At 49.6% G+C, this 25360-nt stretch overlaps 2 protein-coding genes across 9 annotated transcripts in view; one reads left to right on the top strand and one right to left on the bottom strand.

The window, feature by feature from the left end:
- Positions 1-6183, bottom strand: part of Stpg1 (sperm tail PG-rich repeat containing 1) — a 45041-nt gene extending 38858 nt beyond the window's left edge. For 2 of the 5 annotated variants that reach the window (XM_006975672.4, XM_076565394.1), the window contains exon 1: positions 5788-5918. The gene's annotated coding sequence lies outside the window, so the exon portion shown is untranslated. Of the gene's footprint in view, positions 1-5736 lie in introns of all 5 variants that reach the window. The other 3 variants (XM_042272087.2, XM_076565392.1, XM_076565393.1) reach the window with 3 other exon arrangements.
- A 596-nt stretch (positions 6184-6779) lies between these two features.
- Nipal3 (NIPA like domain containing 3) overlaps positions 6780-25360 on the top strand; it is a 41076-nt gene continuing 22495 nt past the window's right edge. For all 4 annotated transcript variants that reach the window (XM_006975671.4, XM_015994554.3, XM_076565391.1 and 1 more), the window contains exons 1-5: positions 6780-7402; positions 10739-11088; positions 19659-19727; positions 21659-21830; positions 25012-25071. In XM_006975671.4, the coding sequence (XP_006975733.2) occupies positions 10990-11088; positions 19659-19727; positions 21659-21830; positions 25012-25071 (400 nt within the window). In that variant the 5' untranslated portion in view covers positions 6780-7402; positions 10739-10989. The remainder of the gene's footprint in view (positions 7403-10738; positions 11089-19658; positions 19728-21658; positions 21831-25011; positions 25072-25360) is intronic.

Here is a 25360-nt window from a genome sequence, read left to right as displayed (position 1 = left end):
CCGAGCTGCATCCCCATCTCCTGACCCCCATGGTCACAGAGAAGAAGTTCACTGCAATCCTTACCCTCCTTCCTCTGTGAGCACTGTACCCTTTTCTTGTTGTTTGAGGAGCCGTTTTGTTTTGTTTGAGACAGGGGTGTCTGGGTAGTCCTGGCTAACCTGGAACTACTTATGTAGACAAAGTTGTCCTTGAACTCACAGAGTCTGCTTTGTGACTTTTTGTTTTCAAAACCCACCTAATTGTTGTTCTTTTGTCTTAGAGACAACATCTCACTATGTAGCCTGGGCTGCCCTTGAACCTGCAGCGTCCCTCTTGTCTCTCTCTCTCCTGTGCTGGGATTTTAAGAACGTGTCATACGACAGCCTTCACCTATTTTATTTGTATTGTCTTTTTTTTTAAGACAGGATCTCACTATGCTCTGGCTGTCCTGGCACTCACTATGTAGACCAGGCTAGCCTCAAAACTCAGCTCTATCTGCCTCTGCCTCCTGAGTGCTGGGGTTAAAGTGTGCACCACCACACCCCACCTAGGTCCCTGCCTTGAGTTTCTGCCTTGACTTCCCCTCGTGATGGTCTGTGAGTGGAATGGAAACCCTTTCTTGCCCAAGTTGCTTTTGGACATGACCCGTATCACAGCAGCAGAAAGCAGATCAGAACAATGGCGTTTTCCCCAGAGGTCCCCTGCCGCCACCACCGCTGTTCTGCCCCTCCGCCCCCTCCGCCCCTCCTTGACCTGATTTTGATGCTGCCTTGGCACGATCATCTTCAGGGTTTTTAATGTTTGGGATTCGCTGCATTTCCTGAATCAGTAGGTTCATGGTTTCCATCAGATTCTGAAAACATTCTGCATTCCTTCTTCAAATAGGTTTTTCTGCTCTCCTTTTCCGGGGTGACAGTTATACGTGTGTTAGATCATTTGGTGTTTTCCTATAGGTGGCTGAGAGCCTGTTGTCTGTGAAGCTCAGTCTTGTTTAATCTCTGAGCTCTATTCAGACAACCTGAATTGTTCTGTCTTATCTGTGAATCTCACCAATTGTTTTCATTTTAATTGTATTTTTCATTTCTAGACGCCACACGATGGCCTCTGTGTGTTCATGTGTATACATAAGTATGCGTGAATGTGAAGCTCCACATTGTCTTCCTCAATTGCTCACTTTATTATTTCAGACAGTGTCTCACTCTGAACCTGGAGCTGACTGCTTTGACTTGCTGACCTGGGGGAGTCCCCAGGATCCTCCTGTTCTCATCTCCCCAGAGCAAGGATTCACAATTTGTGGACAACCCGTGGGAGCTGTAAAGGAGGAATCTGCCCCTTGGTGGAGATGGTGGAGACAGGGCTTCTGTCTCCTCCCTTGAGGGTTAATCAAGTGGAAGGCCTGGGACCTGTCCAGGGGACATCTCTACCTTAAGACGGTTTCCTTCTCCCCTAGTGGAGTCCCCACCAGCCGCCCTGGGGTTCTGTGGATCTGACCACCCAAGGTATAACGATTTCTTCTTTTTCTTTCAGATGCTGGCCAGAGTTCGCGGGCTTTTAAACCCCCTAATGCCCTGAGCTTCCTTAATCTTTTTCTAAAGATCTTGTCCCTGCCATGTCACTGACCTCCATCCCTGCTTCTCTCCTCCATCCTGCTCCTCCCTTCCGGGCAGCTGTGAGGTTTACAGCTCACCCACCCTGGGCTTCTCCTTCCAAACTCTAATACATTGTCCCGAGCTCCAGTTTGAGTTAGTTCTTATTTTTATTTTGGTTTTTCGAGACAGGGTTTCTCTGTGTAGTTTTGGTGCCTCTCCTGGATCTCACTCTGTTGACCAGGCTAACCTCAAACTCATAGAGATCTGACTGCCTCTGCCTCCCAAGTGCTGGGATTAAAGGTGTGAATCACCACCTCCCCACAGTTATGTTCATTCTTAAATTCTTTTCTTAATGAAACTGAGACCCCCAAGAAGAAGCCCTGATTTCCCAGCTATCGTATGTATGGGGATCTGGTGGGACTCCCCAAGATCCTGGATAACACTTCTCTACTGCCTTTTAATTCTTTAACCAGCAGAGAAAACTAACCTGTCCCTGCACCCCTAGGCAGCATCTTTTCCTCTCTTTCTGTTTTTTTAAAGACCTTCCTGTCCAGCCTCGGGATGACCGTGCTCTCCCTCAGCTCCCGCAGCACTTCTGTGGGGGCCCTTTTCTGCTGATTCTGTCACGTGTGTCATGCCTGGCACTGCTCCCCTGCTTGGGGTCACATTGTCCTGGGTCTAGATTGTATGAAAATTCCATTCTTTCACATTCAAAGGTTTTCCTGACTCCTTTTTAAAATTTATTTATATTTTTTGTATGAGTGCTCTGCATGTACACCAGCATGCGAGAAGAAGGCATCAGATCCTATTACAGATGGTTGTGAGCCACCATGTGGTTGCTGGGAATTGAATTCAGGACCTCTGGAAGAGCAGCCAGTGCTCATCCGTTCAGGCTCCTGGCTTTATTTTTAGTAACTTGCAGATTCATTTGACCCCTCCAAGTTTGAAAACTGTGAAAGATTCAGAACAACCTTTATTCTGGAAGAAGTTTATCTTCACTAGTAAGGCATGATACTTTTTTTTCTTTTAACAGTGTCTCTTATAGCCCGGGCTGGCAATTTCACTACGCAGCAAAGGATGACCTTGAACTTCTGATCCTTCTGCCTCTCTGACTGATGGGTTGTAAGCATACACCACCATCCATGCCCTCTGTGTGCGGTACTGGGAATCAAATTCAGGGCTTCATAATGCATGCTAGGCAAGACTCTGCCAGCTGAACCACACCCTCAGTCACGAGGCATGACACTTCTGTAGAGTCTGCCCACCCTTTATCTAACAGTGTCCCTCCATTCTGGCTATGGGAACATGACTATAATCGGTTATGTGACCACAGGAAATGGCCTGCCTCCTGCTTCCTTGTTGGACACTTCTCAAGCTTGGGCAGGTCGTTCTTCAGCCAAGACTCAAAGAAATCTCTTCAGGTTGCCAACGTTTTTCTCTGCAACTTTCTCCTCTGGTATTTTAGATCATATTCTGGGTTCTTTGGCTTTTCTAAACTCTGACCTCCGTATCCTTATGTTGGTGGCCTCCCTACCACTGGAACAAAGTACCAAGGACTTGCATTGGCTCACAGCTTCAAGGGTTCGGTTCCCAGCCACTGGTCCTGCTGCTCAGGGACTGTGTCAGCACTGTACATGACGCCAGGAACACAACGCAGTGGAAGAGGGCTCTTCACTGCCTAGCAGCCAGGAAGGAGGAAAAAAAGGAACAGAAAAGGACCAGGTCCCAACATCTCCTTCCAGATTACCTGCTCAGTGACAACTTCCTTCCTCTAGGACCTGCCTTCTAAAGGTTCACAATCCCCAATACCACCAAATAAAGGTCCACAACACCCATCCCAATACCACCAAATGAAGGTCCACAAACACCAATACCACCAAATAAAGGTCCACAACCCCCACCCCAATACCTCCAAATAAAGGTCCACAACCCCCACCTCAATACCACCAAATAAAGGTCCACAACCCCCACCCCAATACCACCAAATAAAGGTCTACAACTCCCACCCCAATACCACCAAATGAAGGTCCACAACCCCAGCTCCAATACCACCAAATAAAGGTCCACAACCCCAACCCCAATACCACCAAATGAAGGTCCACAACCCCTACCCCAATACCACCAAAGACCAGGGACCAAGTTCTCAACAAACAGGCTGTGTGGCCATCCAAGGCCCAATCTCTAATACACTTCAACTCAGAAAGCTAGAGTCGGCTTCCCTTCCCGTCCAGTCTGGGGGCCACTCCGGAAACTCCTCCCTCGCTACCTGAAGGGAACATCCCTCGGGGACTGCATCTTCGTGCCACCTGCTGCCTGATCGTCAAGAGTTTTCCAATCTATGCAGCTGGGGCTGTTTTGTTTTTGTTTTAATTGTCAATAGCACAAACACTTTCATCTCCAAAGCAGTTAATTTTTCATGGGCAGACTCAGGATTCACTCTACCCTTTCCCCCGAAGGAACTCACATCGTCTAGGAATGGAGCACTAAGTAAACAAAGGTCTGTCTAGACCTTTCTTCCTCAGTGTGTGCTCCTTGCTGAATTCATCTTCACAGCTGTAATTTGTAGCCTTTTTGGATAACCGAAGATTATAACAACAGCTTTAAAACATTAAGATATTTCAGGACAACGATCAATAATGACCCTAGAACATCATAGTGTCTCTGAAAGCACTCAGATTCACCTCTCACATTGCAGTGTGACCTTGCTATTTTAGTAAGAACTGTTTGCAGCCCCACTTTTACAGAAGTAGTTTGAGAATGCTGGGTATGTGGCTCCTTTGGTAGAATATGGTCCAACATGCACAAAGTCCTGGGGTGATCAGCAGCAGCAGCACATATTGTAATCCACGCACTCAAGTAGAGGCAAACTGGGCGAGTGGTGGCACTCGGGAGGCAGAGCCAGGTGAATCTCTGTGAGTTCGAGGCCAGCCTCGTTGAGATCCAGACAGAGCAAGATCCAGGACAGGCACCAAAACTACACAGAGAAACCCATCTCGGGAAGAAGGAGGAGGAGAAGAAGAAGAGGCAAAAGGATCAGAAGTTCAAGGTTTGCCTGGTCTACACATTGAGTTCGAGGCCAGCTTGGGCTATATGTTAAGACCCTATCTCAAAAACCAAAACGACAGTGCTGGAGAGATGGCCCAATGGTTAAGAGCACTGGCTATTTTTCCCCCCAGAGGACCTAGGTTCGATTCCAAGCATTCATATGGAGACCCACAACCATATGTAACTCCAGTCCAAGAGATCCGATACCCCCTTCTGGCACCAGGCATGTACATGGTACACAGACACATATGTAGACAAAATATCTATAGACTTAAAGTAAACAAAAATTAGTTTAAAAACCGGCAACAAAAATCATTGTGGAAGTCTAGTGTGGTGGGTTAGTTATTTAATGCCAGCTCTCAGGAGGCAGAGGTGACTGGAACTCTGTGGGTCTGAGACCAGCTCTCCATAGAGCATTCCCGGCTAGTCAGGGCTACAGAATGAGAAGTGTCTTAAAAAAAATTGCAAGAGATTTAAAAAAGAAATTTTTCTTCTCATACGAATTATAAAATTTTTGGAAAATTTAAGAAATTACAAAAATGTCAAACAATACACTATCCCACCGCCCAAAGGTAACACTGTCAGTCTTGTTTTCCATGGAATGCCGAGGCAGTCGGTAGAGAACAGATGGGGCCCAGGTGAGCCTCCTGCACTTGATGGGTGGTCAACGGCCTAGAATCTACACTGATTTCCTCCAACTTAAAACATCCTTCCTGAGGAAAGTGGGAGACGCATGAGACTCAAGGGACTTTTGAAGCCTCGGGGAACGACCCATTAGGTATCAGAGAGTGTGTCAGAGGCCTAGACCAAACAATAGCAGCTGGCGAGTGGCCCCAAGGTTCCAGTCTCACCCTTTCATTTTACAGATGGGTAAAATGGGGTCCCCGATTAAGGGAGACTTGCTGAGAAAGACCCAATGTACGAGAGGGGTTCTATCATCAGAGCTCCTGGTGGTCTACCCGTGCTCAGCCCAGTACCGGTGCCTCTCAAAGACTGAAGCCGGGGGAGTCAGATGTCCAGACCACTCATAGGGTCTGAAGGGAAGGTGAACCATAGTTGGCAGGACTTTTCAGATGGGTACACTGAGGTATACACTGACCCCACCCCCACACCAAGTAGCACCTTCTGGCTCTGGAGGCACCACCCAGTTGGGCATAGAGATTCCGCACGCACTCAGAGTCCGGAGGTCTCAGTGGGTGTCCCATGGAGTGCGCCGAGTCCTCCTCACGACCTCAAGGACCGGCCCGTCAACAGGAGCTGGCTCCTACCTAGTCAGTCTAGCCTCTCGCCGTTCAGTCGCTATGGCAACCACTGGCCTAACATTCCAGGGTCCGGTGGCAGGCGGATGACTAACTCTAGCCAATGATGTCCTCTGTTTCTCTAACGTGAAAAGCTGTTGGCCAATCGTTAGAGCCGTTTCAAAATCAGCAGAGAAGCTACCAGAATTTTAGGGTTTAGGTTGATTATGCCAGGACCTGAGGCAGGGAACTATTTAGGGGTTTTGTTTCTGAGTTTGGGGTTTTGTGGCTGTTGTTGTTGTTCTGATGACTCCTTAAAATTCTTAGAACCAAAGGCTTAGGAATTTTGCTCACTCAGAAAATCCTCTCCAAGGAATAAATCTGAGTATTTGTATCCATCCACGCCCTGAGTGTGAGAAAGGGTTGATGACACAGTCCTCAAGGGCAACCGTGCAGTTTTCCAAGAGCCCCTTACCCGTTTCACGGCCGCCACAGTGCGCCTTCGCAGCCCGGCTTGAACTCATCGGTGGCCCCTTTAAATTTATGGGATACGCCTTTTATTATAAACTGTCTCCGGCGCGTTCCCCAGATCACAGCTCCTGCCACCCACGCCTCAAAAAAAAAAAATGTTGCACCAGCCCAGCTGGTCTTTAGGCATCTCCCATAATACAATATGGCAGCTCCAGCCTCTCTTAAGTGCTCCCTCCCAGCTCTTCTGGCCCCACACCTGAGCCCCTTCCCATGGTCGAGGTCGCCCCAATGTCATTTCCTCGTAAAACTCTCCCCCAGAGGTTGCTGTAAGGCTCTGAACCGAATAGCGTGTGCAGAAAAAAATGTGCGAGGTGGAAGCTCCGCGCGCAGGTTCAAGGTCACAGTTGGACCCCTGGGAAATGGCAGAGTGGGGCTAGGATGATTGACAGCCCTCTGGGACTGCTGAGCGGCAGGCGTGCTGGGAGATTACGGATGCAATACAGCCAACAGGTGGGACGCAAGCGCAGGGAAGAAGGGGTACGCATGGTCCCCGAGACACGTAAAGGCTCTGCTGGGTGTCGATGTTGAGGGACTCACTACCTGGTGGGAAGCAGCAAGGGCCACCTCCCGGGATTGTGGTTGTTAGCGCAGGTTGCGGGGACACCCGGCGGACTGCTCAAGCCCATCCCACCCGTCCGGCAGGTGGAGGTGAGCTGCCGCAGCCTGGGAACCAAAGCAGTCGGGACTTCTTCCCTTGGCCACTAGAGGGGACTCCTCCAGGTGAGCGCCAGGTCTCGGCCCTACGCTTCAAGCGAGCTTGGCGGCGCAGCCAATTTTCTCAGGATATCCCGCCCATCCCCTCCCGACAGCCACTCGCCTGCGCAGAAGCTCGGCCAGCTTGGGACTGGCAGACAGGGTGACAAATCAAGTCTCGACCTTTGAAAGCAAAACACTGACAGCAGCCCCCTGGCAAGTCGGAGCTGGGAAAGGATCCAGGAGGCTGTACCTCGGGGTGGCACGGAGTGTCCCGGTCGCTTCTCCGGAACCTGGGATAGGTGGATCTAGAAGCAACGCCGCGGGTGAGTCGTGGTCAAGACTGAGGAAAGGGGAACTTGAATTCAGGCTTGATGTTTTAGGGAAAGCAACGCATTTTTAGCTATCTAACACCCCCCTAGTATATAAATTCGATCTCCCTTGCTGTGGCCAGCCTTGTTGGCTTGGGTCCTGTTGCCTCCGATTTTTTTTTTTTTCTTCCATATTTGCAAGGAGGGTGGGCACGGGTTTGCCTTAATGAAGGTGATTCTGGGCGTTACCAGATGAGGAAGTGGATGGTACTGCCGGCTCCAGCATGCTGGAAATAGCCGGTGCAGTTCGCAGATGGATGGATGGAGCCGTGTGCTGGGAACAGAGGTGTGTCTCTCGGGCGCTCGAATGTCCAGCTCAATGGGAAAGGACCCGAGAATGCCACCCTTCGGTGCTCAAAAGCCTCGGGAAGGGAAAGCTTGGCATGAAACCGATATTCTCTAGTCAAACTAAATCGTCAGGTGTTGACAAGACCTCCCTGCACACACACACACACACACACACACACACACACACACCCTTGTTTTCAGTTACAGCTAATTTCTAAACTGACTATTTCTCATGCCCGTGAGGCTCTGTTTTTCTCTCTGGAAAACTTGATCGGTGGGATTAAGGAGTGATTCATTTATGAGGCCGGGGGATTGGGTGGAAGCAGGCGATTTGTGACTTCTCTCTCCTTTCTTGGGTCAATGACCATGAGCTGTGACTGACTGTCAACACCGAGTTGGCTGTGTGCCCCTTGGACATATGTCAGCCCTGGAAAAGTGCTTTGAAACCAACACCAACCCGTCAGCAGGCCAAAATGTGAGCCTTATAAGGGAGTGCAACTTGCAGAGTCCACGGAGGCTTTGGGGGTGACTATGTGCTAGCCCAGGAAGGACCTTCCTCTCTGTGTGCATTCAGAGCCCTGCGGGTTCCGCAGGTGGAGAGGAAAAGCTGCTGAAGCTGCTGTTTAAAAGCCAGTGAACACACACACACACACACAGGGGCAGGAGAGAGAGAGAGAGAGAACCAGCTGGCCTGAAGAAGGTTAGAAGGCCTGAATTCCTGCTGTCCTTCCTAGCTGGTCCCCAAGGCCTGTTTGCTTTCTCTGACATCCTGTGGGTGGGGCTGGGTATCTGTTTGTGGTCATGCGTCCTGAATAAGGCTTTTTTGTTTTGTCTTTTTTTTTTTTAACTGCAGTATATCAGGGGTTCTACATTTAGTCAGGAGTGGGTATATATGCAAGTCACCTTGCCAGGCTCTGAGCTAGGTCTCCAGAGGAAGCAGGGGACCTGACTGGTGCCTTCAATCCAGGGCCCCTTCAACACCAGGCTGGATGCAGCTCTAGGTCTCTCCCAGGGAGAAGGAGCCCTAGACCACCCTCACATTAATGACGCCAAGACAGAGATATAGACATTGAACACACACATGCAATCTAATGACAAGTAATTATGCCTTCACAGACACTGGGCAATCAATCCTATATTCATTTGGCCTCACAGGTAAGAAACATAAGAGTCAACGAGTTCCCGATGACCATGTCTTGGGCAGGAATACTGTCTCAAGTGGGAGCAGCAGCAATGATTTAATGTTCGGCCCTTTCACAAGGTGCAGGTCTTTATGGCTGCCTTCTTAGTACAAGCCTGCATTTGGCATCTTGTAGGTGCTGGGCATGATGTCTGTCTTGTGACGTGAGTGCATGCCGTTGACATTCCTAGGCATGGAACATGGGGCAGAAGGAACTAGAAACTACGGGATACACAGTGTTTTGAAGCCTGGGCCTTGGCAGAGACTGTTTAGCACATGCTGAGCCCTGGACTCTCCCTCGGGTGCGCGCTTGGGAGATAGGAATGTGTAGATATGAATAAACTACAGGGTTAAATTGGGGAGTGGGCCTCAGTGGCTTGGTGGGTCGGGGCACTTGCTGCTAAGCTTGATGAGTTCAGTCCCCAGGACCAACATGTAGGGTGGGAAGAACTCCACAAGGTTGTCTTCTGACTTCCACGTGTGTGCTATGTCATGCATGCATGCATGCGTGCATGCATGCCCCTACACACAATAAAGAGTGTTAGAAAATAAGAACTAAATAAAGTAACGCTAGTGGCGGTTGGCACCTGCCGGCCATCTACGATGTCACCTTTACATGCCATATTCCATCAGATTCTTACTGCAGCCTGTGGGATAGAAACAATATAAGCCATATTTTATGGCTAAGGAAACTAACTCAAAAGTTGAGTAGCCAGATACCTAAGAGTACCTAAGATAGCACATGCCAGATCAAAAGCAATTCAAAATGTCTGGAGGGGCCAGTGAGGTGGGTCAGCCGGTGAAAACCTCTGTCAAACATGGCCTGAGTTCGAGCCCTGAAACCCACTGTGGGAGGAGAGAACTGACTTCCACAACCTCCACAGGCACATGATGGCATTCGTACACACACATCCATGATGATAATAAATGATTATAACATAGAACATAATAAACAGATTATGCAATAGAATCTAAATCCGTATGGGTTTTGTTTGGTGCTTTGGGGAGGGGTTATTTTGTTTGTATGTTCATTTTTTTTTTCTAAGCATAAGAAGACTTCATAGAACCTTTTGCTATGGTGGTAGGGTTTCGACCATGAGCTCTTGGTACAGATTTCCTTTCCTGTGTTTGGGAGAAGTTTGAGAAACACTGAAAACACCAGTCCAGTGACATTAACAGGGTGATTGTCATCCTGCTTGAAGCCACATGACTATCCACACTTTACAGATAAGACTGAGTCACCCACAGCCAAACTGACATGGGCATCTGGTCCCACCTCCCAGTTCAGTGTCCCTCCCCCACCCCCATGCCAGGATTATCTTCACATTCTTTCCTTCCTAAGTTGAAAACCCCATGATTTGATGTTTGATTTGGTTTGAGTTTTATTGTCGTTACTGTTCATTTGGTTTGCTCTAAGACAAGACCTTATTATATAGCCCAGGCTATCCCATAGTCTTCCTGCCTCAGCCTCAGCCTCCCCCGAGTGCTGGGATTGCAAGCATATGCTGCCACACCCGATGATGGCTCCTATTTGATGCTACTCATGGGATCTATTTGTTGATTTTGGAGACCTGGAGAAGTGGATGTAGGTGTTTTTTTTAATCTTGTCCTGGAGAAGGAGAAGAAATGGGATGTCTAAGGGCCAGGTATAAAGCTTTTCAAAGAATATCTCTTTATTCAGAAGGTCAGAGGCCCGATAATCATGCCTTCAGGGTCCCCTTTGGGTGGTCAGTCATGCTTTGCGTGAAAGGCATTCTTAAGCAATGCACTTGGGTGCTATGTCTCATGTGCATGAATTTTTCATGTCCTTCTCCACCACCCAGAGCTTAGCCAAAGTCAGAAGACACACCCTCGCCCTTCTGCTTGGGAGAGACACACGAGCTGCCTCTTTCTCGGGGAACCTGAGGAGAAGGCTGTGAATCAAGCAAAAGAGCCCAGAGAACGCATTTTGCTGAGGAGGAGACCTGGGAAGCTGCTGGAAGGAGGTGGACCCTGGGAGAGATGGCTTCCAGCCTGCACCCTGCCTAGCAGCAGCCCCAGCGCCCGGCCAGGCAAGATGTGCCACTAGACAGCCATGGACGGGGCCCACAGCGCAGGTCTGCAGCTGCAGCAGCTCCCACCGACCAGCAGCTCCATGAGCCTGAGCAGCAGCGAGGCCTCCTTCTCCTACAAGGCAAGCGCTTCACTTTCCTTTGGGAGTTTTGTGGGTTTCTGTCAAGAGGGACACAGGAGCTGAATGGCCTCACAGGTGTGCCCTGCGTCTGTATGCCGATGACCAGCTGAGACAGGCAGGTCCTCCACACATACAGTACAACCTGGAATCCAAAGAGAAGAAATGCTCATTCAAACAGATAAAAACAGGGCTGGGGAGATGGCTCAGGCAGGAGAGTGAGGTACTGGACAAGGGTGAGGGCCAGAGTTTGGATCCACAACACCCAGGTAAATGCCAAGCAATTTTGGTAGGCCGCCTATAATCTCAAGACACAGGAAGTAGAGACAGGGGAATCCCCGGAGCAAGCTGGCTAGCTAGACTGGTCAGGTCAGCCAGCTCTGAGTTCAAGCAAAAAACCTGGCTTCAATAAATGAGATGGAGAGCAAATGATGAGAACTCTGGAGGTTGACCTCTGACCTTCACACGTCCATGCACCTGCGTGCGCACGCGCACGCACACACACACAAAAATAACATTAATAAAATAAATACAAATGCTGAAAAAAATAGAGAAGTAGAGACATACCTTAATTGCAGAATTTTAAAAGGGATACACTTCCAGTTAGGAGATTTGAGATTTGTTTATTTTTTGTTTTTGTTTTTTGTTTTTTCAAGACAGGGTTTCTCTGTGTTGTTTTGGTGTCCTGGATCTTACTCTGTAGACCAGGCTGGTCTTGAACTCACAGAGATCCGCCTGGCTCTGCCTCCCGAGTGCTGGGATTAAAGGTGTGCACCACCACTGCCCAGCTTGTTTATTTTTTTTTTAATATTTGTTTTATTTTATGTATATATGTGTACATCTGTACACCATGCCCAAGGAGGTCGAAAGCAGTGTTTCCTCTGGATCTGGAGTTACGGATGGTTGTGAACCAGTATGTGGGTGCTGGGAAACAAACCCAGGTCCTCTGTAAGAGTAGTGCGTGTTCTTAATCACTGAGCCATCTCTCCAGTCCAGAAGATTTGGGTTTTAGTTGGAGAGCCTCTCTGTTCACATCTCAGTCTACCTTGTCTTTTTCTAGTATTTTAAGACCTGGTGCCACATTGTTTAGAAGGTTTTGGATCTTGGTTGTTTCAGTTCCCCTTCCTGGTGGACCACTTCCTCATGGCACTGATGGTGGAATACTTCCCCACAAAGCACGCTGCCAGAATGTCTGCTAGTCACCTGTTGAGCCGCTATATGGGAATTTGCATGAAGGCTTCCCTGTTGGTGGGCACTCAGGGTGTTTAGAATATGGGATGAGATGAACTGTGAACATGACTGAGTGCCAACCCTGGTGCTCATCTCGGATTATTTCCTTGAGTGTGTTTCAGATTGTTTCCTATGAATAGGTAAAAGGTTTTAGCGTCAGATTCCGGTGTTCCTAAGCATGTAAGGACTGGAATCGTTTTTAAAGCTTGTTGTTTTTTCTGAATTAGTTGGTTTCTTAGTTTCATTTCCTTTCACTGTGATAGAAGCAACTGCAGGGAGAAGCTCATAATTCCAGGTCACAGACCGTTATAGCAGGAGCTTGAGGGAGCTGGCCACATGACATCCATAATCAAGATCAGAAAGCAAAGGATGCGTGCATGCTAGTGCTCAGCTCGCTTTCTCCCTTTCCCCAGGACCCAGATCTAGGGAATGGTGCCGCCCACAGTGGGCAGTTCTTCCCACATCAGTGAGCATAAGAAGGTCTCCACAGACATGTCCTCAGGCCACCCAGATCTAGACATTCCTTCACTGAGACTGTCTTCCCAGGTGACGCTAGGCTGTGTCGAGTTGACAATTAAAAAGAACCATCCCAGGGGCTGGAGAGGTGGCTCAGTGGTTAAGAGCGCTTACTGCTCTTGCAAAGGACTCAAGTTCAGTTCCTAGTAGCCACATGACAGACCCAGGGCATCCTACTCCTCTTCTGACCTTCCTCAGGCACTTCCACATGCATATATGTGGTGCCTGTACATATATATACTCAGGTGCACACACATGCACATGAGATTAAATAAATACTTTTTTTAAGATAGCCCTCACAGTCGAGACTGATAACACCCTGGGCTGAAGGAGACTGAGAGATCATCGAACACTCTGATTTTATGGGTTGGGGAAATGGAGCCAAATGATGGGAAGTGGCGTAGTTGAGATCATGTAGCACACGGCTAGGAAGAACTACGACGTATTTTTAGCTCTGAGTGATGATAAGAATCTCCACAAGTCTCGAGTGCTGAGCTTTCATTCTGCCCCAGTGCTGTGCCGAGTCCTTCGCGTGTGTTTTCCCAGGCAATCGTCTCATCGGCACTAAATGGACCCACACTTTTCCTCATCTGTAAAGTGGGGTGACAGTAATACCTGCCTCCTGGCCGTTAGGAGGAGCAAATGAATTCCGCCACATCAAGCTTGGACCAGTGACTAACATGATGGCTCGCTTTCAGCAGGTGGCCGCCAGCAGCGTTTCCGTCTCTGGGGACGAGGAAACTGAGGCATGGGGTTATATGGTAGCATGCTCTTAACCACCTTACTGGCATCTTGGCTTCTTAGTCGGTGCCCTCTCTCTGCTTCAACACACTCCTGATGACCCTGTCACCCTGTAGGCCAAGGCAGGTGCTAGGGAGAGACACAGGAGGAGAACGAAAGGGCTGGTTTCATTTTAATTCCACCCAATCGGGGAGGCTGGATACACACGTATGGGAGTCCTGAAAGTCTGCTCACTGTGGAGAGAGCAAGGACGGGCCGTGACATTCCTCAGTGATTCCATCCCATCTAGGTAGCGCCCATGCAGAGCTGGGTCTATTTCCAAGCCAAGGCGGCATGATTTTCTTGCTCTCTGATCTTTCCACGGAAGCCTGTCATTTCCATCTCCCTCGTGGCCACTACCGTGTTCTTGGAGGAGGGATGGGTGATGTGCAGAACAGCTACAGTGAAGATCGGGAGACCTGGGATCCAGCTCAGCTTTGTCATCACATTTGATCTCAGAGAAGTCAGGCTTTCTCTTTCAGTGCCTCAGTTTCTTTGTCAAAAGACGGGGCGGAGTTTGTGGTGGTCCCCAGGCCTGGCTAGTTACCAGACATCCCTGGGGAGCTCTGTCTCAGCCTTGAACACATTTCTTTGTCTGCCTCTCTCTTTACAAATCCCCGCCCAGCAAACCTGGGCTAGAATCCTGGAGGCCGTGGTTTATAGACCAGCTTCAGTAGGTCAGGCTGTCAGCCTGGGCAGCTATGTGGATGGATGACAGGTGCATCTTCCCTGGAGTCCAGGAGAGAAATGGGGAAGACAGGTCTCCACAAGGACTTGCCATTAAGAAAAAATGTGGTGCTGGGCATTAGTGGCACATGCCTTTAATTCTGGGACTTGGGAGGCAGAGGCAGGTGGATTTCTGTGAGTTCTAGGCCAGACTGGGCTACATAGTGAGACTCAGGTCTCACCACCACCACCAAAAAAAAAAAAAGAAAGAAAAAAAAAAAAAAGGAAAGAGGGAAGGACAGAAGGAGGGAGGGAGGGCTAAGAGCAGAGTGCTGAGACCTCGGACTTTGGACTCAGACAGGCCCTAGCTTTGATTGATCTATCTTGAGTTAAAACCTGGAAAAGTCACAGACCTGCAGGTCAGGCCAGAATCAGCCCTGTAGGGTAATTAGGAGAATGGTTGGAATGCCCAGAATGAGGAACTCCAAGCTGCATGAGTCATCCATTTCTGCCTGGGAAACCCTACCATCCACCCAGTTCCTTTATCACTTGTTCCAACACTTCCCACTGGGAAATACAGGTCCTCTGTCCATAGTCAGTTAACAGACACTGCCATAGGCATCATAACGGCAGCTAGTGTGTGTTGTTGAGCATTGGCTGTGTAGCAGAGACTGTCCCAGGAAGTAAGTCTGCTATAACTTCACCTTACATGTAAGGAAACTAGCACAGAGAAGTCCATTAACTTGCCTGAGGTCACACAGTCAATAGAGTCAGAAAAGCTGGAATTTGAATCATCTTCTCGTCGCCAGGGTCCAGGGTCTTGGCCACCATTTTGTGCCGCTCATATTGTGCCAGGCACTCAGCTAGGCTCCTTCTGTTCCTACTTCTGGTGATGAGTGTCGTCGGGATGCCTGCCACAAGGCAGGCAATACCTCATCTGTTAAAGACGGTGTCAAGGAGGTGGCCTGAAGCCAAGCTGCAGGTGTGGCAGAACCTGGTTCGCTGAGATGCGTTCTCTGGAATGCTAGCCACCCAAAGTAAGCCAGGATGCAGCTTACCTGTTTACAGCTCTGGGCCCAAAGCATTGTGGGAGATCAGTTTACCCTCCAGTTGTTGTCTGTGATGGTGGTCGTATTTAAATGGAGGCTGGTGGGAACAGACCTGAGAGGGACCTAGGTCACGGCATGTGAGCTGACTCACTTGGATGCCAATATCCACATACAGGGATTGCCTCTCACCTACAGCTGCCTTTCTGGAAACACTTCATTTTCTTTCAGAGTCATGGGGAATTAAAAAAAAAAATCAGTTTGGATTAGAATATATCAGCTTCAGGGCCCTGCACCTTGTGGGAGAGCTGGGCCTGCCCCTTGTCAGCCCATAACTTGGTGGTGCAGGGGGCAGCGTGGGGTGGGCACAGGAGAGCTTTAATTCCAGCACTTGGGAGGCAGGGGCAGGCAGGTCTCTGAGTCCGAGGCCAGCCTGGTCTACAGAGCTGGTCTAAGACAGCTAAGGCTACACAAGGAAACCCTGTCTCAACAAAACCAACCAAACAAAAACGGACGATAGTAAAGGTGAGCCCGTAGAAGCCAGACTTGGCGGCACACTTAGGTGTGTGGGCAGTAGGACCAGAAATTCAGGGTTGTCCTCAATGACATAATGAGTTCGAGGCTACAGGAAACACTGTCTTTAAAAAATAAATAAGTAAAAAGACATGAAGACAAACCATAGCAGTTGCTGGAGTCATTTTAGGATTTACTATTTTGTGTGATGCTTCAGCTCCCTTTGGTGGAACATCATCATAGGGGGGTTTATAATCCGCTTTCATTTTAAAACCTGAAGGCGGAGGCCCAGAGACTCGAGGTCATTTTCCCCAAAGTCACACAGCAAGGAAGTACCCCACTCAGGACCCCACTCAGGTCCGCTGTGCTGAATCCATACAGGAGCAGAGAGAGGTGTCTTTGGCCTTTCCATTGTCTCCCTAATACCGAGGTTGCGGGGAGCTTGCAGCCCTGACTCGAAGCAGTCTGAAATGTCACTGCCTCTGTCCCGTGGTGCCCTTCCAGGTTTCACTTTGAGGACACTTTGGTCCAAAGGTCTCACTGAATAAATAAGGAAAACTCCTGGCTCATGCCACATGAGTGGGGCACCCTTTCATTCTACAGGTGTCTCCATTTAGGTAATGTGGGGTTATCCTAAACATAAGGCTCATTGCTACTTCTCACCCAAAAATTATAAGGGAGCAAAGCGTCCTGGCTTGAGCTGGGCTCTGCTGGCCGTGCATGGGCCTGAGCTGCACCTCTGGCCTGGTCTCGCGCCTCCTCAGGTAATGTCCATGAGAAGCCGTGCCTGGCAGCATTTGCTTATTCATCCCATCACCTCGACTCTCTGCTGGAAAGCTGGGAGACTGTCGAGGACTGATATGGCCTGGCCTCAAGCTACTCACCCCTCCAAGGTGACAGGTTCTCAGGCCACACAGACAGCCCAGATGAAGCCGTAGCCTTAGCCACCACCAGGCAGTTTGGACCACACGTCCCTCAGCTGAGACCTGCTTGTCCCCAAGTGCACCTTAAGGGCCACGTCTGTATTCCAAGTTCCTAAGAGTCGGTGTTAGTCACACACTTGGTATGTCTCACTGTGAATAGTCCCCACAAGGACCAAGGGTGACGCTTCAGCGACTGAGGGAGCTGCTGGGGGTCCAAGTGAGGAAGCCATTGGCCATGCTTCAGAACTAGAGGCCAGTCATCCAGCTCTGAGTCTGCAGGAGGAACTTCGGGCAGGATCCTTCTTGGCTCTGAATGCTTCGTGCCAAGCCCTGAGGGCAGCTGGTGAATGTGTGTTCAAACTGTGTAACCCCTGGGCGGTGGCAGCTGTCCATGACTTTAAATGTTCATAAAAGGAGACCACGCATCACTTCACAAGGGTTCGGGGGGCATAATTAGCGCTGATGAGGCCCTTGGAGACACTCAGATCCGAGGGCCTGAGTGATGTCTGCTGTTACTCACCATGTCTGTCTGTAACCGGCTATTAGACGTTAAGATTAACGTGCCGCAAACGGCTTGAGCAGACTCAGCTGCCTGCGTCAGCTCCGAGTGGAGTACTTACACAGTGCCCCACCCCTGCCCCGAGTTCCTTCTCCCCTTCTGAATCGACTCCTCGGAGAGCACCCTGGAGACCACGTGGGGCCAGCATTCTTATCAGGAGACCAGAAGTCCCACTTCCAATCCCAGGCCCTCCTGTCTGTACCCTGGTCGGCTTGTGTCACCTCTCCAGAGCTCACTCTGTTCATCCGTGAGCTTCCGGCTTCAGTGCTGAGAAGAGATTAAAGTGGACCACTACCTCTTAGGGCTGCTTGGAGGTGTTTGCTGTTTGACTAGTTTGGGGGTTTGGTTTTGGTTTAGCTTGGTTTGGGGCTTGTTTTTGTTTTTGCTTCTTATTTATTTTGGGGTGTATGTGTCTGTCTGTATCTGTCTATTTGTCCGTCTGAGTGTATATATGTGCGCCATGTATACTCAGGAGTCCTCAGAGATCAGAAGAGGTGTTAGGGAATCTCTGGAATGAGCTACAAGTTTGTAAGCTACCATGTGGGTGCTGGGAATCAAACCTGGGTCCTCTGCACGAGCACTAAGTGCTCTGAACCACTGAGCCCTCTCTCCAGCCCCATAGGTTTTTTTTTTATTTTTTATTTTTTTTATGACAAGGTCTTGCCATGTAGCCCAGGTTAGTTTTGAACTCACTATATAACCAAGGATGGCCCACTTCTCCGGAACTGAGATCATCAGTGTGTCTACCACTAAGCCCAATTCTCCTAAGGTTGTATGTGACCCACAGGGAATGTATAGAGAGGGCCTCCCCATCACGGGTAAGCACTCTATGAATGCTAGCTTTGATGGGGCCTCCCCATCACGGGTGAGCACCCTGTGAATGCCAGCCTTGACCAGGCCTCCCCATCACGGGTGAGCACTCTGTGAATGCCAGCCTTGACCATTAGAACCCTTCACTGTGAGAAGTTCTGGTGTGTAAATTCATTTGTCCTTGTGGGTTTTTCTAGTTTTCACTTCTCCATTCCTTCTCATCAGCCCTCCCTGAAATGGCATTGGCATGTCTGTGTGGCAGGAGGCTTTTTCCTCTTCTTTAGCCCTTAACTTCCCCTTGGCATGAAACAGTACTTCTCATGGGCCTCGTTCTTTTAGCCAGCAGGCCATCAAAGGATGGCCTGGTCTCTGTGTGAAAGGAATGGGGGCCCAGTTACAAGTTGAACCGTATGGAACCACCACATTTCTCTGTCAGAAACAGTCTGTATGGGGACTGGGGAGGTGGCTCAGCAATTAGGAACACTTGCTATTCTTGCAGAGGGCCTGGGTTCGGGTCCCACTCAAGTGCATACACATAAATAAAACTTTAAAATGGTGACCTGGGGCGGGAGCTGCAACTCAGGTGATAAGGCACTTGCTGACCTTTTAAAATGACGAATGCGCCAGGCGGTGGTGGCGCACACCTTTAATCCCAGCACTCGGGAGGCAGAGGCAGGTGGATCTCTGTGAGTTCGAGGCCAGCCTGGGCTACAGAGTGAGTTCCAGGAAAGGTGCAAAGCTACACAGAGAAACCCTGGCTCAAAAGAAAAAAAAATGATGAATGCAATATGCCTGACAGAGAAGTATGTCCACAGTATGTTGTATACATCAGTGCTGTGCTGGGGGTGGGGTGGGAAGGGAGAGGGGAGGCTGCAGATCCCCAGGAGCTAGAGCTACAGTCAATTGTGAGCTGCCTCAAATGGGTGCTGCAAAGGGAACTTTCAGAACATTATGCACTCTTTGCATGGAGCCCTCTCTCCAGCCCCATGGTTTTATGGTTTTTGAGATAACATCTCATAAGGATGACCTTGACTCTTAATCCTCCTGCCTCTACCTCCTAAAGTGCTGGGATGACAGGTGTGGCCACCACATGCTGCTCTTAATTATTCTATCATAAATATATGCTGAGTAATTCTTTTTATTTAAAAAAAAAATAGCATGCCAGGGAACCTGAATCTCACGGCTAGGGTGATATAAATGAGTTTTGCATCGATTAAATAACTGAAAAGTCCCCGCTGATGCTGGCTATTGAGACGTTCTTGCTGGACTGTCAGAGGACAGGAAGACTCCCCTGGCGAGACGGCAGGAGCCCCAGCCTGCCTTCCTCTCATGCCCACTGGTTTCTACACATTGCCTGTCTGCACAAGCCGGGTGATGCCCAGGTGGCGAGACTCCAACCTCAGGTCTGGAGGGAGAGAGTGTGGGCCTCGTCCTGGTTTTGTTTGGGGGCAGACTGCTGGATATCACATGTGTCCTGGGACCCCTTGGCTTAAGTGCCACTCACATCCGTTCTGTGACCCTTCCTTCTAGGAAAACTTGATTGGCGCTCTCTTGGCGATTTTCGGGCACCTCGTGGTCAGCATCGCCCTTAACCTGCAGGTGAGTCTCAGGTGCCAGCGCTGTCCCCGGCGGAGGAAGGTCTGCTGAACCGCTCTCTGGGGGGGCAGGGAGACCCTGTCTGCTCCCTGAGTCTCTCTGCAGTCCTACTTCCCCTGCCCATACCCGCCAGGCTCCCATAGGTCAGGACCTCCAGTTTTGTGTGTGTGTGCGCATGTGTGGGCAGGTGTGCACACCTGCATGTGGAATCCCGAGATCAAAGGCGAGTGCCGTCCTCAGTCGCTCTCCACCTTATTTATTTTTTAAGATTTGCTTTACTTTGAATTGTGTGTCAGCAGTGGGTGTGTGCACCCGAGTACAGGTGCCTCCGGAGTCCAGAGGTATCAGATTCCCCTGGGGCTGGAGTTGTGGGCGGTGCCTGAAGTGGGTGCCCAAACTCGGGTCCTCCAGCAAAGCAGGACTACCCTTAACCGCTGACTGGTCTTACATACTTTTACCACTGAGTGGTCTCTCCAGCCACACCTTGTTTTTTTGAGACAAGGCCTTTCATTGAACCTGGAGCTTAATGACTGCAAGACCAGCTGGCCAGCAAACCACTTCCTGTTCCTTTCTCCCCGGTGCCAGGGTTTCAGGCAGCCACTGCCACACCTGGCTTTCTACATGGATGGTGAGATCCAAACTCATGCTTGTACAGTAGATACTTCTCTGATAGTGCCGTCTCCCCAGCCAAGCCCCTGGCCTCTAGCCGTGGAGTGACATCTTAACCACAGGCCCCTGTGCCTCCAGCTGCTGGGATCATCGTGGTACCGTGGTACCGTCACCTTTGGCTCTGATCCCAGTGCTGTGGACGCCTCAAGTCTCAGGGACAGGGGCTGCCACAGTTACTGGAGAGCCCCGACAGCGCCTGGCCTGGCCTGGCCTGGCGGTGGCCACAGCTGTGCTGTGGAGCAGGCTGGCAGCTTGAGGAGCTTCCCCTGAGGTCCAGGGAACTGGTACACATGTGTCCCAAGAGACAAGAGTGTCCCCATACTAGTGACAACAGGAGTCAGTGGGTAATGTCCTCTGTTAGATTTCTCAGAGGTTCTCCGAGGCCCTGAGCTCCAGGCACAGTGGCGCATGCCTGATATCCCCGAACTCAAGAGGTGGGCACAGGAAGATTTCAATTTCTTTTTCTTTTTTTTTTTTAGATTTATTTGTGAGTGTTTTGTCTGTCTGTATGTCTTTGTACCTTGTGTGTGTCTGGTGCCTGTGATGTCAGAAGAGGGGATTGGATCCCCTGGAACTGAAGTAATGGATGGTTGTGAGCCACAATATGGGTGCCAGGAACTAAACCCGGCTTCTCTGTAAGAGCAGCCAGTGCTCTTAGCCACTGAGGCATCTCTCCAGCCCTGAGGATTGAAATGTGAAGACCAGCTTGGGCGACATGAGACAGTGTCTCGAGAAAGACAGGGGCTGGAGGATATCATAGTGGGTGAAGCCCTTGCCTTGCAGGCCTGAGGACCTGAGTTCAATCCCCTGAGCCTCTGTAAAAACAGCAGGTGTGGTGGTGTGTATTTGTAACCCCAGTGCTGGGGTGGCAGACAAGTGAATCACCGGGACTCACTGGCAAGCCAGCCTAGGCTACTTGTCAAGCCCAGACCACCAAGTCACTCTGTCAAAAACCATGGTGAAAGATTGTTTTCTCTAGCCTACATACACACACATACACATGCATGCATGCATGCACAAATGCATACCCATATACATGTAAACATGCAGCCCCTATACACACGTGCATGCATATCTACATACATGTAAATATGCATGCATACAAAGAAATGCCAATTTCCAGGTCTCACCCACATCTCCCCCAAACCCAACTCAAGGCCCCACATATGGTTTTCAAAAGTGGAGCATCAGCTTGGGTTCCTTCATCAGAGCCTTTGATTTTCTCCAAACATCTGGTCTAATCGCATTCCTTCTCGGACTTGTAGAAATACTGCCACATCCGCCTGGCAGGCTCCAAGGACCCCCGGGCCTACTTCAAGACCAAGACATGGTGGCTGGGACTGCTCTTGCTGCTGCTGGGCGAGCTGGGCGTGTTCGCCTCCTACGCCTTCGCCCCGCTGTCCCTCATCGTACCCCTCAGTGCCGTCTCAGTAATAGGTAAGCCCCCCCCCCCCCCCGCCTTCTCTTCACCCAGGATCCATCGTCGGTGTGGCCCAAGTGCCACCATGAAGCTCAGAGCACTCCCATTCAAAAACCAGTCTTGGGGCCAGGTGGTGGTGGCGCACACCTTTAGTCCCAGCACAGCCAGGGCTACTCAAAGAAACCCTGTCTCGAAAAAACAAAACACACAGCCAGGCAGTGGTGGCACACACCTTTAGTCCCAGCACTCCGGAGGCAGAGGCAGACAGATCTCTGTGAGTTCGAAGCCAGCCTGGTCTCCAAAGCGAGTTCCAGGAAAGGCACAAAGCTACACAGAGAAACCCTGTCTCGAAAAAAACAAAAAATCACAACACAAAACTACTCTTGGCAGCTGGAGAGATGGCTCAGCAGTTAAGAGCACTGACTGTTCTTACGGAGGACCCAGGTTCAATTCCTAGCACCCACTTGGGGGCTCACAATGGACTGTAACAATCGGATCCAGTCTCAGGGGATCCGATGCCCTCTTCTGGCCTCTGCAGACACTGCACGCATGTAATACATGGCCATACATGCTGGTCAAACACCCATACCCAAAAAACCAAGATTAAAAAACAAAGCACTCTTGTGGCCATCGGTTTGAGATAGAGTAAAGCAGGGGATGTGGAAAGAGCTTAGGGAAGAAAGGGAAGAGGGAAAGTGATGTGATTATATTTTAATTTAAAATATTTTAAAAATAAATGATGGTAAAAACAAAACAAAACAATGACAGTAAGAAAACACCCTTGCTTTGGCAATAGCATCTGGCATCCGCGTCATGCACAGGCCCAGCTCTGAAGCACTCTGCTGGGCTTCCTTCTTCCTACCTTGCACCCATTTTACAGATGCAGGAAGTAAGGCACACATCACACAGCCACTCAGTAACAGGGCAGGGATATGAGCCAGGGTCTCCACCTCCAGACCGTGTTTAAGATTCAGAACATTTTTTTTAGAATTGTTTTTATGGCCACTTGCGAAAGGAAGTTAAGCCTTAATCTAAACGTCTTTCACACTAACAATGCATACTAAACTACTTTCATCTGGTCACCATTCTGCACCTCTGAGAAGCACTCATTCATGTTCAGATCTTTCTCTGTCATCCTGGCCAGTCACATGCCATCATTACCTCTCCCACCTGTCATTTTCCCGTGATTTCCACATCAGAGCACCTGAACCGACCAAAGATGAAGAGCTTTAATGCCCCAATGTCACGCATAAAATCCAATTCTCATAGAGACAGACAGATGAGTGAATAGTCACCTCCCGTGCCCAGGAGCTGGAACTCATCTAGAATGTTTCCTTCATTTTGCTAGCCCCTCTCTGCCTGGCTCTCCCCTGCTCTCAGTAAAACAGCGAATCTTGGTGTCTCACCTCTCCTTGAATTCAAGGTCCTCTTCACCACAGGAGGGCCTGTGCATGACTCATGTATGGGCTCAGGGCAGACATCATTAACTGATCAAAGCTTTTGAACCTCAGAATTCTCTGTTCTGCAGGCAGCCACTACCAATTATAAGAAACTGGAAAATGGGAAACTTGATTGGATTTCTGAATCGCTCTGGAAGAATCCCCTTTGTTGAGCAGGGCTGGCTGGTGACCTGGTGGTCTGCAGGAGCTGTGCTGAGTTCTCCCCACCCAGGATCTTTTCTGTTAAGTGTTGGGGATGAAACCCAGGCCCTTGTACTGCTGGGCAAGTGCCTGCCTCTCAGCTACCAGGCCGGACCAGTATTTTTTTTCTTTTCCCAGTCGTTTTTTTCTAAAGTGGTTTGAATGTCTCTGGTTAAGGCGAGGTCTTAAGCCATCTCCATCTTCCCCCGTTGTCCTCTGGACTGCTTCCTGCATTCAGGCCATCACCGAGCCCCATCAATAGTTAGATTTACGTCCTTGTCACTGTTCTGTCCACTGTTGGGGTCCCTAAAGACCTCTTGGAACCTTCATTCACAGCGAGGAATAAGTGACTGAGGGGCCAACGCTGTAAATATTAGTCTTTGATTTTGAATAAGTAACCAACTTTAAACTTAGAGGCTAAGAGCTGGGATGCAAAATGATGGCCCTAGTCAGTACCAGGTTCTGGTTTTGATGCCCAGTGCAATAATAAATAAGTAGGGTGAATTGTGGCAAGATTTGGGGGTCAGCCAGCCACTGGAGGTTAAGAAGCTCCTTGAGCTTCCGAGGTCACCCTATGAGAAATATACTTAACATAGTAACAGCTCATCCATTGCCTACTTAGGACTTTTCCATCAATGTTCCAAGTACTTCAATAACAAGAATCGTTTTATTATGAACATTTACTGTATGCTAAATGATTTGCATTTAGAATCTTATTGCCCTACAACTCAAAGAAGTAGTAGTTTTCAGTGGGGTTTGTGGACCGATTCCGGGGTGCGGGGGTGAGAAGAGAAAAGGAAATGGAGATAGGAGTGATCACTAAGACGGGAGAGAAGGGCCTCTCACTTGGATTACTGAACTGTATGTTGTAAATGCATCTGCTCTTCCGCTTCCGTGGCCAAGTTCAAGCCCCCTGTGGCCGTCTAAATATGTGACAGCAAGTAGGTGCAGCCAGACCCAGAACACCATCTCATAGAGTAGAAGACTGCTACTCAGGAAGTGACCTACCCAGGGTCACACAGCCAGGAGAGGCCGAGCCAGGCTAGTAATGGAGTCATTCACAGTGGCTGCCAGCCCTGTCCATTAGGTCATCACAGGAGTTTAAGTTGTGACCCTGCAATAGAGTAAGACAAGCACCATGAGGGAGGTAGGATACAGTAGAAGAAGAAGAAAGGCTCTGGTTCTGAGTTCAAATCTTGCCTTTTCATATCAGCTTCACCTCTTTTAACCTCAGGATCCCCATTTATCAAATAAGACTAATGGCAGCCCCCACCTCTAAGGTTGAGCATGCCAAAAATCACACATGGAAGTTACCACCTGCACAGTGGGCACTCAGGGCCCAGGACCCTGGCTTATGAGAAATCCCACAGAAGGCTCTAGAAGGTCCTCTCTCGCGGATGGGAGTGGCTGAGGCTGAAGGAGACCAAATTCTGAAAACCTCTGGGGACAAGTGCATCAGGCTCCATGCAAACGAGCCCCCCAGAGGACGTGGGTGGGTGAGCCACCCCTCTGCCTGACTGCAGCCTTACTCCTCTTCTCTGTGCTTGGCCTTTCCCAGCGAGCGCCATCATCGGAATCATATTCATCAAAGAAAAATGGAAGCCGAAGGACTTTGTGAGTAAGTCTCTGACGGAGCCAGGCCGGCCCCGTGGACAGCCCCTCCACCTCCCACTCCCCTTTGGGTTCCGTGTTCCTGGGAGTGAATGTTAAGTGCCCCTAGCCTGGCTATGGATCACAGCTGTGTCTGTGGTCCTGTTGAAGATTAGCCTTTCTTCATTCCCTTCCATCAATAATGATTGAGCCTCTGTTGTTGGGGTTTTAGAAAACCTAACAAAAACACACCTTCCCAGGGTTTTAAAGCCATGGGAGTTAGACCTAGGAGGCCAGAAACTCTGCTTCACTGTGAA

This window comes from Peromyscus maniculatus, chromosome 2 (genome assembly GCF_049852395.1).
Source record: "Peromyscus maniculatus bairdii isolate BWxNUB_F1_BW_parent chromosome 2, HU_Pman_BW_mat_3.1, whole genome shotgun sequence".
NCBI classification, from domain to species: Eukaryota; Metazoa; Chordata; class Mammalia; order Rodentia; family Cricetidae; genus Peromyscus; species Peromyscus maniculatus.
This window is presented reverse-complemented; position numbering and strand designations above follow the sequence as displayed.